The sequence below is a fragment of the Ceratotherium simum genome, chromosome 2 (genome assembly GCF_057802395.1).
Source record: "Ceratotherium simum simum isolate JZ-2026a chromosome 2, ASM5780239v1, whole genome shotgun sequence".
Taxonomy (NCBI): domain Eukaryota; kingdom Metazoa; phylum Chordata; class Mammalia; order Perissodactyla; family Rhinocerotidae; genus Ceratotherium; species Ceratotherium simum.
The window spans coordinates 84,695,710-84,713,047 of record NC_141901.1 but is presented as its reverse complement, the minus strand read 5'-3'; the positions used below and the strand labels follow the sequence as shown (position 1 = coordinate 84,713,047).

The window sequence follows — 17,338 nt, the reverse complement described above, 5'->3', positions numbered from 1 at the left end:
TAAAGTAGGAGTCTTTAGATGACTTTGGATATTAGCATTTTTCCCTACGTTTTTTGGATTTGAAAGTTTATCTTTTGACATTGAGTATTGCTTGATGGTACTAAAAAAACTTGCTGAATAGCTGACAAACTTCTGTAACCTGTAAGTAGCTAGATAGATGTTATACATTTCTAATACCAAGGTGTTTTTAAAATAGAGAGTTTTAAGAAATAGGAAATCCTTGCGGTGAAAATGCACAAAGATACACATTTTGAAAGAATTGCTGAATCATTAGTGTAAAGCTGCTTGGCGTATAGAGTAGGCGTTCCCATATCTTTAAAGGTTAACACATGATCATCATGTTTTCATTATATTCCAAACATATATACACATTTACTTTTCCTCATAAATGTTCTTTTTTTCTTTTAAGTTTACAGACTTAAGATATTTAAGTAGCGGGCTCTGTGCATTTCTTTTCACATTTTCTTATTAATCCATCTTTCCAATATTAGAAATGGGAACGTTTTTAAAAAGATGAGTTATATACATTGAAAATATTTCTTGTAAATATCGAAAATATATGTAAAAAAGCAAACATCAAAAGGGTATATAAATGATAATGATATAAACTTTGTTAATAAAAAGACAAACAAAACTACAACAAATAACCATCAATATTCATAGAAAAAAAACGATTAGAAGGTAATACACTAATATTTAGTAGGGATTACCTGAAGAGATATGATAGGGAAGTTTTTACTTTATTCTTTTTTCTTTCTGTGTTTTCCAAAATCTTCAACAGTGAGTATTTATATTTATAATTAGGTAAAACATGTTTTTAAAAGAAAAAATATTTCTCATATTACTGCCCTATAAATAACATTTCCATATTTTAAGCTGATCCAGTTAAGGTCTTATAATAAACATGAGTATTTACTGTCTGTAACCTGATACTTTTCTCCTATCTTTCCTGTGGCACAAAAATTCTTTAAATAGTGACCCTAGGAGTGTGGTGGGTCTCATTCTGTTTTAGTTGAAGTAACTAAAATCAGACATGAAGGTTTCATAAATTTTAGTTTGCCAGAACTATTAACTCTTGTATACAACAAAAAACTAGTTAAAATCATTAGCTAAAATCATATTTAAGCCCTTTACTTATTTTAAAACGTTGCTTTTGATGTTTATGATATATATAGCCTTTTACAATGTGAAATTGGTATATTGACTTCCTGGTATTTCTGATTTATAGACCCCAAGAATTTTGAAAATGAGACAAAATATTTGAAATTTTTCATTTAAACAAACTATATTTTGGTATTGTATATCTTACATTTGAATAACTTTAAACTGAAATGAAAATGCCTAAAATAAGTTCAAGCGTACTTTTATTTGTATAGTAACTTTAACTTATTTTAACATAGGATACTTAATTGCTGTAATTATTTTTGTTGCTTTTTCACCGAGAATGGAATAAATAAATGCGTAGTTATGACATTCTATGCTGAAATATTGGTTTCTTAAGCTTCTTGGCCTCTTAAAAAGGAAGTAAAAATGGTAGAGCCAGAAGGAAAGGGAATAGTTAATCATGGAGGAGGAGAAAACCTAGCTCAGTACTTTGACTAGAGGCAGCTGGGGAAATGACGTCCTGTAGCATTTGCTGTTCTAGAAAGTACAGAGACACGTAGTGAAAATGGGAGGATCTAGAAGGAGGCCGCCCCCTGTGTAGTGTATATTTATCTGTAAGTGAGCTGTTGGGGAAGGAATTAAATACAGAGACGCTGTCGGCTTGCTGCCTTCAGACAGCGAAGCTGAATTGCTGATTTGCTTTAACTTTTGAAATACCCAGCTCGGTTTATTTTTCTTAGAATTCTATTGCTAAGACTGGGAACGCTGTTTTCTTTCACAAAGGGAAATCTAAGTTCATTTCAAGGCATTCGAAATGGGGAAAGACTATTATTGCATTTTGGGAATTGAAAAAGGAGCTTCAGATGAAGATATTAAAAAGGCTTACCGAAAACAAGCCCTCAAATTTCATCCAGACAAGAACAAATCTCCTCAGGCAGAGGAAAAATTTAAAGAGGTCGCAGAAGCTTATGAAGTGTTGAGTGATCCTAAAAAGAGAGAAATATATGATCAGTTTGGGGAGGAAGGTAAGTATTCTGTGTGTATCTTTCTGTCTCTCCAGCTCTGTGTCGTTCTCTCTCTCTCTCTCTTTTTTTTTTTCCTTTCTCTCTTAGCTTTTTGGTTATCATTCTGTTAAATTCTCAGACATATCAAAAGTAAAAAGACAAATAATGGATAAAAATGAGATTTCATCCCTGATTATATGAATGAATATTACATAGCTGTGAATGAACTGTACGTGTTTGCCTTTTTTTGGCTTTTGGCGTTTTGTAATAGACATATTCTGCCATTAGATTTATAATGTTAACATTGTATATTTGAAAAGAAACCTTAAATTCCCATACCCATTAATGAATTGTGTCAAAAGTCTTATGCAACCTGTTTTATTTTCTAATGAATTTTCTGCCAGAACCAATAAAGATCCTTCAGTCATTTAAAATTTTAAGATTGGCAGTTCAGATTCTGAGTAGTTTGTATTTTATTCACAAAAACAAAATAAGTTTTTTGTCTTTTTTATAGCGACGCTAGCTTAGACTGAACAAGATAGATCATCTCTCTGAGAAGCAGAAGGCCCAGGCATTTAGCTCTAGTTGTTTTTGGCATTCTGCCTGGAGAGGAAAGAATTTTCCTGATGTCATAAAATACCAGAACAAGTTTTTAGCTTAATTGTAAACAGTAATTGTGTGCCAAGAAAATGAGATCTCAGAAATACAATTTTTGACCTAAAATGGCCACCTAGTTAGAACAATTATTGATTTACTTTTAGGTAACATGATTTCCTTTGAAATTTTATTATCTAGGTATAGAGGAAAGGTGACAACTTCCCTTTCCTCTCCCTGCCATACTTTTGTCTCTTGCATTGTGAGATCAAAAACTAGTTGAATACAGTAAATGAAAGTAATTTAATTATCCTTTTATCATTCTGGATTTTAAATTGTTTGTCCATCATTTCCATATAAATATAGCTATAAAGTAAGACTATTTTAAATTGCTAATTAACAACAACAACAAAAACTAATTCCTACAAGTTCTGTGATTTTCAACTTTTTAAATCAGGACTAAGTTATTTTATTACTAATTTTTCTCCCAAAATGTTCTCTCTTAAATCATTGTAGTTACGAAAACTTTATTTCTTTGCTTCATTTATTGCATTTAATGTTAAATTTTCCTAATTAGAAATATATCCTAAAAGACAGTGAGCAGTGACTGCTCATTTTTAGTTAAAAAATTAAATTTAGATAAGCAGGGTAATTGTGTAGAGGGGTTTTGTTTTGATCTGAGTGGCCAAAAATTGCAGTTTCTGCTGCTGATTTTGGTGTTATGAGGACTTGCAGTGTCAGATTCTTACAAAGTAAATATTGAAAAGGCAAATAGTGGGCAGTTCAATCCTGCTTGTTCCTTATGACCATACTACTCAAAATACTATGATTTGGTTCATCTCAAAAGCTAAGCAGGATTCTGAAATACTCCTAATAATATACTACTCTTTCTGAAGAAGTTAGTTTGTAATTTTGTAAAGAAATCCACAAGGTGGAGTAACACTATAAATTCCTGTGAAAAAGGAGATATCTTCTGCTTTAATGCACATCTCACTGATAGCTCAAGTTTGTCTATGACTAAGCCATAGAGTTCGGTGTTTACTGAGGATATTAGTCTTCAGAATTTTCAAGTCACCAAATGATATATTTTTCTTTGTTTAACATTGCCTCTTAATACTGGGTTTCTTGAGCGATATTTCTCCAGTTTGATTTTTACTGATTGTCATCAGTGAGTGAAATTTAAAAAACTAAAGCAGGATCATCTGTATACCCTGATTCCTTTTTTGTTCTTGACTCAGATAATTGATATAAGCAATAGAGATAATAGTGAGGGGAGACTGAGTTTTTTAAAGCATTGAAATATATTATTCAGAAATATCATTTTCTAGTTATAAGTTACTTGAAAATCTAATTAGGTGAAAGTTATTTGATTATTTTTTAGAAATTATTCTTCCTTTAAAGAAAAGCATTATATTTGCCCTTTATTCAGAACATCTCATTAATACTTTTTAAAAATCCCTTGTTAGGTATACTGTGAAAATGTGGGAAAACATTTTTTCTTTTTGCCTTTTATTGATCTGTTTGTGCCTGCAGGCCTGGTTCCATAGCCCTATGTGTTTCTCCAGTAATAACAAAACACTGAATTTTGGGACTGTGGTGCCATTACTAATATACCTGATATACTTTATTTTCCCTTTATTACACCCTCTTTCAAAGCCTGGGACAGTAGGAATAAGGAGCCATGAACTGAGAAGTGTATGAGTTGAACAAGCTAAATTTATATGTAGGAACTAAGAGAACCAGTGATCCAGTATTCATGTTTTGAAAATCTCTAATATCCACAGTTTTGAATGCCGGGTTTTTAAAAAGTGGGACAAAAATAGAGATGTTTTAAATTTACCATATGACCCAAGATTCCACTTCTAGGAATCTATAAAAGAGAAATGAAAATATAGGTCCCACACAAAGACATGTACGTGAATGTTCATAGCAACATGATTTGTAAAGTCCCCAAACTGGGACAATCCAAAAGTACCATCGTTTAGTGAACGGGTAAACAAAATATGGTATATATGTGTGTACACACATGCACATGCACACACGAAGAAATACTACTTAGCAATTAAAAGGACTGATGTAATGAAACATGCTACAACATGGGTGAACCTCAAAAACTGTACTAAATAAGTCAGATGTAAAAGACTGCATATTCTGTGATTCCATTTATATGAAATGCATGGAAAAGGCAAATTTATAGAGAAAAAGCATATCAGTGGTTGCCTAGGGCTAGAGGTGGGAGCTGGGATTAGCTGCAAATAGAAACTAGAGAATTCTTTGGGTTGATGGAAATGTTCTATAACTGGATTGTGGTGATGGTTGCACAACTCTACAACTTTACTAAAATCATTGAATTGTATATATACAGTGAGTTAATTTTATAGTATCTAGTAAATAAACCTATTTTTAAAAATAGAGAAATTTTCTCCATAGTTGAATCATTTGAAAACAAAAAAATACAGAACTACAGAGATTTAAAATTGGATTTTGAACCAGTCTCTCCCTAAAAATTTTAGGTTTAGTTCTGAATTGTGCAGTGGATGTCAACAGAAATTTGTGTTAAAAGACTAAAAAAAAAAAGATTTACAATAACATAGCCTTACGGTATTCTAGTTCTCTAACATTTGTTTTCCTTTATGCCTTTATTTGTGTTTATAGTTTACTTAATTACTTATTTTAAATACTGAAAGGTAGTATTTATATGATCAAACTTGTCTTTAGTATATTTATCTTTATACTAGCTTGCTTGTGTTCTTTAATTTATATATTTAATCAACTGGATCTCTTTTTATTTACTATGTATTTCTAAAAATAAGTAAATTGGGTTTTTCTGTATTGTAACTGAAAAGCACTCATTAGGCTAGTATCCCTGTAAGTCTTGGCTGTAAATCTGTATTTTTACATATTAGATCTCCTTAAAGTAAGAGTTATTAAAGTCCTATAATTTTTAGTTTGAAATCCTGATTCTTCTCCAATGCTGCTGCTTTTGATAAACTTTTAGTCAACTAACTAGTGCAAATGATTGTTATGGATAGTATCCCAAACACATATTTTGTTTTTGAATTGCAAGTTGGTTGCTTGGTTGTTTTTTAAATAATAGCAGTCTTGCTACAGCATGGGCAGATGTTGATTCTGGAGTGCATTCCTTGATCACATAAAGTGATGATGGTGTCTAGAAAACATTTTGGATAGCAGAGGGAATCCAGTTAAATATTAAAATTTTCCACGAGCAGTATGTATATCGAAATGTAGGTAATAGAGAGTTGACTTGATGGGGCTGGCCAGGTGGAGCAAGTGGTTAAGTGCGTGTGCTCCGCTTTGGCGGCCGGGGTTCACAGATTCAGATGCCAGGCGCGCACCGATGCAACACTTGTCAAGCCATGTTGTGGCGGCGTCCCATATAAAGTGGAGGAAGATGGGCACGGATGTTAGTACAGGGCCAATCTTCCTCAGCAAAAAAAAAAAAAAAAAAGGATTGGCATCAGATGTTAGGTCAGAGCTGATCTTACACACGCAAAGAAAGAGTTGACTTCATAGTTTATGACATGCCTCTTGCAATTCAAGTGTAGGCAATGCAAGTGATGCTTGCATTATAAAATGCATAATAATTTGTGTTATATTGGTATGAATTTGATAGAATTTTCTCAGTCATTATAGTAGCCTTGTCCTTTATCTGAGCTATGTAGTTGACTATTTAGTGTCAAGGAAAACCTCAGAGCTCCTTTGGAGGCTTTTTGTCAGCTTTGATAAATGTCACTTCACAGAGTGCGTGAATCTCCTCAAGGACTCTGTAATCCTGATTGAGTTACCATTTTTGGCAGAGGAGGGAAGGGGTTTTAGAGAAAAGCCAAACCCATGATGTAATAACTTAAAATGTTATTCTTTCTTTTCATGAATCCATTATGAGTCCAAAACATTTGGATTTTGTGTTAGAGAGGGTTAGATTAGGCAAGCTAATTTACTCTATTTACTTTATTAACTCTGTTAAATTATTATACTCTATTATATTTGTAGGATGAAAGATGAAGTGATTGAAATAGTTTAAGCATTGATTTAGTTACATTGGTCATGACCTTGAGTTATAGACATACCCTATCATTTAAAAAAATCCTGTCACTAGCTTTTTTTTTAACATTTGAAGGTATAATTGTACCACTAAAGTTTATAAAAAGACATTTTGGATGAGCTGCGTAATAAAAGTTCTTGTTCTGCTTTTTTTGTCATTCTCTTTCTACAAGGAATATCCCTGCTATCTGGATATATCATTCAATACACATTTCGACAGTTTTCAGATTATTAAATTTCTCTTAGTCTCTCTAGATTTCTATTCATGGATGAAGGTAAAAATTTAAACATCAGCTGAGACTTTTGGTTGAAGCAGAGTACATGTATGCCTTTTAATGAAAGAAGCCAAATAGAATAAGACACAAAACTAAGTCTCTTTGAAAGCATGCTGAGTGATTCCAGTAGAATTTTATATTATTAAATCTCATATATGTGTATGTGGGATTATACTTTATATTGCTTTTGCTTCTTCCTCTTCTCAATCCTGACGCTCAAGATACCTTTTCAAATTTCTATTTAGGAGACTTTAAGAATTAGTTCATTCCCTCTATTCAGTAAACATGGATGCCTATCATTTTTAGCCCTGTATGCATGAGCAATGCAAAAATGAATAAAATGTATTTTCTGCCCTCAAATTACTCATTGTGTGAACATATTGAAGTCTCTTTGTTTAGGCTCTTGAATTTTTCAGTTTTAAAATTTTTAGATTCTGTTTTTGCCTGTATCCTTGGTCAGGAATGCCCATAAGGCTCATTCGGAAACTTTGCTGATACTGTAATGGTATAAATCCTTGTCAGTATTGATTGCTTAAAGATCACTATACTGCTGTTTTGTGGTTTTAGTAGAATCTTTCTTTTTTATGTAGTGGAAAATGCTGCTTCAAATATGTAATCTCTTGTGAGCTACATATTACTTAGTTGAGCCTTAGAGAACAAAGAGTCACTATCTTGGTGTCTGAAGCAGGTTGTCCACCATAGAGATAAATAACCAGTCCAAAGGCCTTACATGTCAAGAGGGTTTACAGCTCTTGATTTCAGTCTTCTTTTTACATGCTGTTGAAATTAATACTATCATATGGTATGCCTAGATAAACAATTTTGTTATCTAGGATAGGGATAACTATTTTAGTGTCTAAGAGAACGTTTTTCATGGAGTGTCCTATTTATTAGAATTTTTTTCCTTTTTGTCACAAAGAGAGTTCTGTTTTAATTCTTGAACAGTAAAAGATGATCTGAAATAAAGCTAGTTAGTATAAATATGATATTTCTATATTATTGATTGTGCTCATTGATTATAATGGTACTTAAAGATTTAGGTGATGCATTTTGTGTTGATTACTGAAGACCTTTTAATTGACATCTCTTAAAAACTTCTATTTGTATACTTCAGATTGTCAAACCAGTAGCTTATGAGATAAGAGGTTCCCAGTTTTTATTTATTTTCTTATTTACCTGTGGAACAAAGATTCAGGAGTAAATTTTCATTAAAGATGGGGATTTGGAGGAATAATCTGAAAGCTAAAAGTTTAACTTAGGAGGGAATGATCAGAAGTTATGTAGCTGTTCTGTATTTAGTTATAGTGGCATTTCTGGCCAATATTAATAAATTGCAAGCTAAGTTGGCTAAAGTTTATTAGTAATACAATTTTTGAAAGTTTAACTTTCAGGGGTTGCAAGCTTTTTTCTAATCATGCTTCTCTCTTCATTTAGGGTTGAAAGGAGGAGCAGGAGGTACTGATGGACAAGGCGGTACTTTCCGGTACACCTTTCATGGTGATCCTCATGCCACATTTGCAGCATTTTTCGGAGGTTCCAACCCCTTTGAAATTTTCTTCGGAAGACGGATGGCTGGTGGTAGAGATCCTGAAGAAATGGAAGTAGATGGAGATCCTTTTGGTGCCTTTGGATTCAGTATGAATGGATATCCAAGAGACAGGAATTCTGTGGGGCCATCCCGCCTCAAACAAGATCCTCCAGTTATTCATGAACTTAGAGTGTCACTTGAAGAAATATATAATGGTTGTACCAAACGGATGAAGATTTCTCGAAAAAGGTTAAACCCTGATGGAAGGAGTTATAGATCTGAGGACAAAATTCTCACCATTGAGATTAAAAAAGGGTGGAAAGAAGGCACCAAAATTACTTTTCCGAGGGAAGGAGATGAAACACCAACTAGTATTCCAGCAGACATTGTTTTTATCATTAAAGATAAAGATCACCCAAAATTTAAAAGGGATGGATCAAATATAATTTATACTGCTAGAATTAGTTTACGAGAGGTAAGTTAGTAGGACCTAGGATTCCGAAACCAAACAATTATGTATCTGATTTGAGGGAATTTATCAAAATAATAGCTAACATTTGTTTAGTGCTTATTACATGTTATTTTTTAAATTCTCTTAGGAACCGTCTGAGGTAGTACTACTATTATATCTCTTTTATGGATAAGATTATATTTTCTAAGTTTAGTTACCTATACTAATAATTTAAATGCCAATTTTAAGTGCTAATTGGATTATGTACTATGAGGCCTAATAGTGGGTTAACTCTACTCTGTTTTTACAAGTATGCTTTATGACATCTGCACTGTAATCTCATCACCTTAGTCCATGCATAAGATTTTTTCCAAAATTGTTAATTTGGAATAATTAACAAAAAAGTATTAAAAATGAAATAATTTATAAGGGTACTGCTTTAATATATAAGTTCTTATTCTATTTTTAGTCATTATTGTTTCTCAAATTGGATGATAGTCCTACAAATATGGCCATGTCAGTTCCCTACTTAAAATTCTTAACTCCACATAGCATCTACCATAAAGTTTGAATTCTTTAGCTTAAAATAGAAGGTCATTTTTAGTCTTTCTACCCATAAATGTACGTGCATTTCCCTGAGTTTGCTGTATTATTATCTTGTATACATCTGTGTCATTGTCTGAGCTCTACTCTATGGAACACTATTGTTTCTCACTTTGCCTCAATACCTGCCACTTGTCTAGTGCTTAGCTCAAGCGTTCTCCACTCCCAGAAGCTAAGGAAGTAAGTTGGGTGCCATTTCTCTCATAAAAGACTTGTACACATACCTCTGTGCCAGCATTATGCTGTATTACAGCAACTAGTTTGCTTCTGAGTTCCTTCTGTATTCCTTGAGGTGGGGTCTATGTTCGTGGTCCCTGTTTGCTCAGCGTCTAACAGGAATGTGTGGCATATAGTAGGCACTCATTAAACATTTGTTGACTAAGACAATAAATGTACCTCTTGTCCTGACATTTTCCCTCCAAAAAAATAGGTAGTTGCTCCTATCCTGTTCTTTCCAGTCCTGGATTTCTCCCTCTTCTCCTCTCCCACCCATCCCTGCATCTTGAATGTTGTAATAGCTATCCAGCATCAGTCTATCCATTTCATTCCAGGGGAAGGTGGAAGACTTCCTTACTTCTCTTTTCCTTTTCCTTTCCTTCCCCTTCTCCTTTCTTCTTTTGTAACATATCTGATTATGCATGTCCTGGAGGGATTTTCTAATGGGGAAAAAGTCTTATAATTATTGATATTCTTTTGGAGGTTAAAAATGTACCTTAGTGGGATCATCTTTTACACCTGGTAATATTTTTGTTTAGACTTTTAAGTTTTGAAGTTTATTAATTTTATTGGTTCATTTTAGGCATTGTGTGGCTGCTCAATTAATGTACCAACAATGGATGGAAGAACCATACCTATGTCAATAAATGATATTGTGAAACCGGGAATGAGGAGAAGAATTATTGGATATGGGCTGCCGTTTCCAAAAAATCCTGACCAACGTGGTGACCTTCTAATAGAATTTGACGTGTCCTTCCCAGATACTATATCCTCATCATCCAAAGAAATACTTAGGAAACATCTTCCTGCCTCATAGAATGAAAAACTTTGTTACCCATATTTTGATAAGGCACTGAAAATATAAAAGGACTGGCTGTTTACTGTTGTAGATGTGAATTCTGTATAAAGACATGTAAATTATTTTGAGGGTTCATTAAATTGCATGAATAGAGACGGGTCAAATAAATAGGCAAAAGGGATTTTTACAGTTGGAGATGAAGAGAAAACCATTCACTGTATTTTATTTCATTTCTCCCAAATCAGAAATGTTTAGTATTTTGCTTACATGTAAAATTTGTTTTTGTGGAGTTAGTAGATTTATTTCTAATAAAGTATTAGACATATCTTTACATTATCAGTATGATAGGTTCTCATTTATAATGGAAATTTAAATTCTTAACTGAACTACACATTTTATGTATTTTTAGAAAATAAAAACTCAAGTCATTTGGAAATGTGGTTAACTAGATTTAAATCACCATCTGAAATGCTATTCTAGAGCTGATATCCATAAAAGAATATCCTAATGCATACGTTTCACCATTTTGATTTTTAAAGCATGCTATAGCATTTCTTAATAACATAGTCTTAAAGTTCTTAAGGCAGACCTTTTCTTCATAAAAAAGAAATTATTGGCAACTTATCTCCTGTGGAAATCCCAATTGCCTGAATTACTGATATTTTAGAAATAGGCTGTTTTTAAAATGCCATATGTAATTTTATGCAAGTTGACTATATATCTTGGACTTAATAAATTATAGGCACATTTTATTGTCGACTAGTTTAAAATAATTTGTTTAATAATTTTGTTTTTAGAGGAAATATTGTTACTTGGAATTAATTTTCCAATTACATAGTCTTCTATAACTTACTCATAATATGCTATATGTACCTTATGCAATTTCCCTAAAACGGATAAACTACCACTATGATGTTAAACCAAAATACAGGGAAAATAAACACTAACTGCTGCTTATGAATGATGTTGCTACTATTTGTTATGCATATAAATATTTTACTTTTTCATATGTATAGATTGCATTTCTTAGTTTTAATTTTTTAAATATACTTATGTTTAAAAATTGTTTTGTTTTCTTCTGTTTTGTAACTATAGTGAGAATGATGTCTTAGTTTTTAGTTCAAAAGTAATTTTCAGGATGATTGACGTATATATATACACAAGGTATACTGGATCCTGTCACCTTTTAGCAGGATATGAAGTCTTCATCTTTTAGAAATTCAATAAATAGGTTTTAATCACCATATACTTTATAGCTTTATTGAGATATAATTCACATACCATAGGGTTTACCCTTTTAAAGTGTATAATTCAGTGGTTTTAGTATATTTACAGGGTTATGTGACCACTTTCTAATTCCAGAACGTTTTTATCACCCTAAAAAGATACTCCATATTCTTTAAAAGCACTCACTCCCAATTCCTCCAGCCTCTGGCAAACACTAACCTACTTTCTGTCTCTATGGATGTGTCTCTTCTGGACATTTCATGTCAAGGGATCAAATGATATGTGGCTTTTTTTATTTGGCTTCTTTCACTTAGCGTTGTTTTCAAGGTACATTCACAGTGCATTGCACATCAGTACTTCGCTCCTGTTTTATGGCCAAATAATTTTCCATTATGTGGGTGTACCACACTTTGTTTATCCATTCATTAGTTGATAGGCATTTGGGTTATTTCCACTTGTTGGTTATTCTGTATAATGCTGTATGAACATTTTTGTGTAAATTTTTGTGTACATAATTTTTCAATTCTCTTGGGTATATACCTAAGAATAGAATTGCTAGGAATAACCATATACTTTAGTTGCAAGTTGAAGATGCTTGAAAATGCCAGAGAATTCAGCTTATCATACATATTTTTCCATCTGATTCATAAATGATTCCTTTATAACTTTGTTTCTCTGAATGACAGTTAAAACTCCTTAGGGAAGTATGGACATCATGGACATTTTCGCACAGATCTTAGATCTAAAGAGCTGAAAAGCATCAGTCAGGGTGGTCAATGTAGTTTCTATTTTAAACTCACCGTCATTTATTGCAATTTTCTTGATTAAGCATTTTTCCCAAGCTAAATAAAGGATTTATAGATTAGATAGATGGATAATCTTTGGATTAAAAGGTATTTTTTAAAAGTACAAAATTACTCTATTATTAAAAAAATTTGCATTGCTATATAAAAATGGTTTACCAATATCTTTCTTGTCTTAAAAGATACTGGTAGTGCCTTAGCTTGTAGTAAGTGCCCAATTTTTATTTGCTGAATGTTGAATTAATATAGAAGTAGAGTTTTAAAGTTTTCTTATTTAAATTATAAGTACTTTTGATTTTTAAATGTTCTCTTTAAATTCAACTGGGTTCTTGGATACCTGGAATAGTTTTAAACTACTGTAGATCCCAGTAAGCTAACTGATAAAGATATTTATCTTTCTTACAAGAAAAACTACAAGTGGCTTATGATTTTTAGTTAGGATGTTTTTAGGTAAGCCACGCACTCTTCTCTTGTCACCGACCTACCACTCTCTATTGCTCCTGTTACATAAAGCTACTTCACACATTTAGTTCATTTGCCTCACCGCCTCTGAAAGCATCTGAGTTTGTGACCATGTTTGACTTTTTGGTTCATCGCTCCTGCCTATTATTAGCCTTTGTTGGGGCAAGGAGTTGAAAATGTTCTTGCTTGTTTGTTTTTAAGAAACTATCATTTAGTTATGATGGATAAAATGAAATGAATATATGTGATTGGACTCAGTAAATGGCTTAGAAGTGACTATCCTTATATTTCAAGAACTAGTTTAATTAACCTCACAGTTAAAGTTAAACATCACCTATAATCTAATAACAATGTTTATCCAATAACATGTAGTGTACTGCCTATATATCTGGCTTTCATATACATATATATTTTCCTCCCTTTGTGGAAAAGTACAGAGAAAAACGTGATTTGTTACTTTTTTTTTTTTGCTGATGAAGATTTGCCCTGAGTGAACATGTGTTGCCAACCTTCCTCTATTTCGTATGTGAGCCACCATCACAGAATGGCTGCTGATAGATAAGTGGTGTAGGGAATCAAACCCAGGCCACCGAAGCAGAGCATGCCAATCTTAACCACTAGGCCACTGGGGCTGGCTCTGTGATTTCTTCCTTTTAAATAATAGTTTAATCAATATTTACTTGAAGAGGTAAGTTTTACAGATTACATATTTCACAGTTTCCTTTTTTCTGTGTATTTTTAGTTCATAAAATTTATGAAAGTTGGAGCTGGAAAGAATTTTAGAGATCACATTTCCTAGATGAGGAAGTAAACCCAGAGAGGCTAAGTGACTTGCCTTGTGGTTAAAGAGCAAGCTTGTAAGGGAATTCTAAAGATTCTTGTTTCATTCTCAGTGCCATTTTCCCCAGTCACCAATGATGTCCTGTGTTGCTAAATTTCCAAGAGGAGGTCAAATTCTTTTAAAGTATATTTGCCTATTTCTTTGTGTAGTCTGTGCAGTTAAGCACATCTGAAATATTTTGAGTCATTTATGAATATGTAGAATGGAAACTTATAATTTGATGGTGTTAACTAGAAAACTTTTCAAACATTAATTACAAAAACTGCCAATTTTTTTTAGAAATTGAGGTCACATTGGCTTATAACATTGTGTAAATTTTGGATGTATATTATTATATTTCAGTTTCTGTGTAGACTGCATTGAGTTCACCACCAATAGTCTAGTTTTTATCTGTCACCATACACATGTGCCCCTTTATCCCTTTTGCCCTCCCCTCTGATAACCACCAATCTGTCCTCCTTGTGTGTTTGTTTATCTTCCACGTATAAGTGAAATTGTACGGTATTTGTCTTTCTCTATCTGCTTATTTTGCTTAGCACAATACCCTCAGGGTCCATCCATGTTGTTGCAAATGGCACAGTTTTATCTTTTTTTTAAAAAACGCTATTTTCTTAAAAAGGGAATTAATATTCATCAGAATTAAAATGTATCTATCATTAATTTAAGAAAATGTACTCCAATGTTATTCTCAAAAAACTATAAGGCCACATCTGAGCTTTTTAGATAAACAATATAAATTAAGATTTTTCCAAGTAAAAAAATTACTACCCCAAATATGTGAAATTATATCATTGTAAAAGGAAAAGGAGAGGGGGGGAGAGATGAAAGGAGGGAGAGGAAAGGAGAACAGGAAGGAAAAAATCCTGCAGATTTATTGAGGAGAAAAATTTATGATGAGTAATAATGTACAGAAGCTCTGCAATCACTTGCAAACTAAAAATTGATTGGTACGTCTCTGTAGCTTTTAGAATTTTGGTTTGGGAATGTAATTCTTGAGCCATTCTTATAGAGACAATTTTAAAAAGAGGAAATTGAAGGTTGGAAAAAGAACAGGAGAGTACGGTAAATGGCAGAGGAAAATGAGAAGTTTTGGATGCAGCCTTCAACATGAGAAAACCAGAGGCAAAGAACTCCACTCTTGTTTCTGTTAAAGGGATGGCACTGAGAGGAATATAAAAAATCTGGACAGGAAGTACTACTGTGACATTTAAGTTATAACAGGAGGTTCTGCATTAGAGAAGAGCTTGAGAAATATTTAGTTATGTTTATCTAATAGGTTAAAAGTTGCACAGTATTTTTAATCTTAAGTATATTTGCATTTATGGAGCTTTGAGGATATATAGATTAATATTTTTCAATAAATTTGGGAAGTTTGTAGCGATTATTTCTTTAAATATAATTTTCTGCTCCTTTCCTGGTACTTCACTCTTCTTCTGGAATACATTTTGCATATATTTGCATATATTGGTGTGCATAATGGTGTTCCACATTTCTCTGAGGCTCTATTCATTTTTCTTCATTCTTTTTTCTCTCTGTTCTTTGGATTGCATAATCCTTATCAATCTATCTTCAAGTTTGCTAATTCTTTTTTCTGCCAGTTCATCTCTGTTGTTGAGCCCCTCTAGTGAATTGATTATTTCAGTTATTGTCCTTTCAGCTCTGGAATTTCCATTTCATTCTTTTTTATAATTTCTCTTTATTGATATTCTCTATTTGATAAGACATTGTCATCATATCCTCTCTTACTTAGTTAATCATGGTTTCCTTTTGTTCTTTGAACGTACTTATAATGGCTACTTGGAAGTTTTTGTCTGTCAAATCCAACATCTGTTTGCTTCACAGGCAGTTTCTTTTGCCTTCTTGTTTTCTGGTGTATGGGTCATACTTTCTGTTCCTTTGTATGTCTTGTAATTTTTTTTTTAATACTAAGCATTTTAGATAATATAGTGTAGGGGAAGAAGACTGCCCTCTACCCACTCTGGGTCCTTCTGGCTGGGCTACAAGTTAAATTGACATGAAATGGAATAACAGGAGAAAATCAAAGCTTTATAACATGTATATCTGGGAGAGACCCAGGAAAGACCAGGTAACTCACCAAAGTGGTGGAGGTTCTCATCTTAAATACTATCTTCAGGTAAAGACAAAGGAGGAGGGGCTGGCCCCGTGGCGTAGCAGTTAAGTGCGTGTGCTCTGCTGCTGGCGGCCCGAGTTTGGATCCCGCGCACGCACCGCCGCACTGCTTGTCAGGCCGTGCTGTGGTGGTGTCCCACATAAAGTGGAGGAAGATGGGCACAGATGTTAGCCCAGAGCCAGTCTTCCTCAGCAAAAAAAGAGGAGGATTGGCATGGATGTTAGCTCATGGCTGATCTCCCTCACACACACAAAAAAAGACAAAGGAGGATGTTGGGGGTGGGGGGAGTCAGCTATGGGAGATTACCAGAAAAGCACTGTAAACAAGAGTAAGTTTAATATGCAGGTGAAGGTCCTTGCCTTCCACACTGATAAGAGTTTCTAGAGAGAAGGTCATCCCCCCTTCTTCCTGGTACCGAGAGGGAGATACCTTTACAAATGGAGATTTCTGTTATAAATGTAAATGTCTCTTACAAAGGATAACTTCTACTTTTACTTGGTTTTCAGAGCTTTGATAAGAATGGACTTAACAAGGACCCTCCCAGTCTATCCATACCTGGAGTTATCTATGGTGATGGCCTGTCCTGGGGACAGGCCTTCTATCTTAATTAGGCGTTTGGGGGAAAGTCAAATGTCCTTCCTGATTCTTCTTCAGCTCAAAATAATCCGCATACCAGAGTGGCACATCTTGGGGCAGCCTATCCTGAACCCCACCAATTGCAACTGTAGGTGCTGGTCCCCACCCCCTTCTAGGACTTGTTATTGTTATCTACTTGTTTAGTGACTGGCTGAATTGTTTTAGTGAAGTCTATTTTTCTCCTGTAACTTGAAGCCTCTGATGTTGCTCTTTAGAGATGCAACCTTGGGTAGGCTCACAATCCCCCTGGGATGACAGTGGTTTTGGCAAGGCTCTCTTTGACTGTCTCTTTCCCTGACCACACCCAGCTGTTAAGCTACACTAATTGTTGACTGATATTCTATTATTTCAACAATGCCTTTGGGCCATAAATTGCTCCACAAACTGATCAAATCAAATTAGAACTCCTTTGAAGGGATAGTTCTGAAATTTTGTTTGAGATTTGTTCTCACCCCAGGAGGGCTCCTCCCAAGTCTCTTTCCTCTTATCTCTCTGGCAAAGTAGTGCTGAGGGGTAGGGACAATGTTGCTCTTCTTTCTGAGTGACACCCCTGCTTTAGTACCTGAGTGCTACGCCAGGGAGCAATTTGGAAGTAACCCCAG

At 33.7% G+C, this 17,338-nt stretch overlaps 1 protein-coding gene across 5 annotated transcripts in view; it reads left to right on the top strand.

Annotated features, from left to right (window-relative positions):
- DNAJB4 (DnaJ heat shock protein family (Hsp40) member B4) overlaps positions 1-11,882 on the top strand; it is a 45,735-nt gene extending 33,853 nt beyond the window's left edge. For 2 of the 5 annotated variants that reach the window (XM_014788308.2, XM_087448607.1), the window contains 3 exons: positions 1,888-2,129; positions 8,474-9,042; positions 10,421-11,882. In XM_014788308.2, coding sequence (XP_014643794.1) covers positions 1,919-2,129; positions 8,474-9,042; positions 10,421-10,654 — 1,014 coding nt within the window. In that variant the 5' untranslated portion in view covers positions 1,888-1,918 and the 3' untranslated portion in view covers positions 10,655-11,882. Of the gene's footprint in view, positions 1-1,727; positions 2,130-8,473; positions 9,043-10,420 lie in introns of those variants that run through there. The other 3 variants (XM_087448610.1, XM_087448611.1, XM_087448600.1) reach the window with 2 other exon arrangements.
- The last annotated feature ends 5,456 nt before the right edge of the window (positions 11,883-17,338 follow it).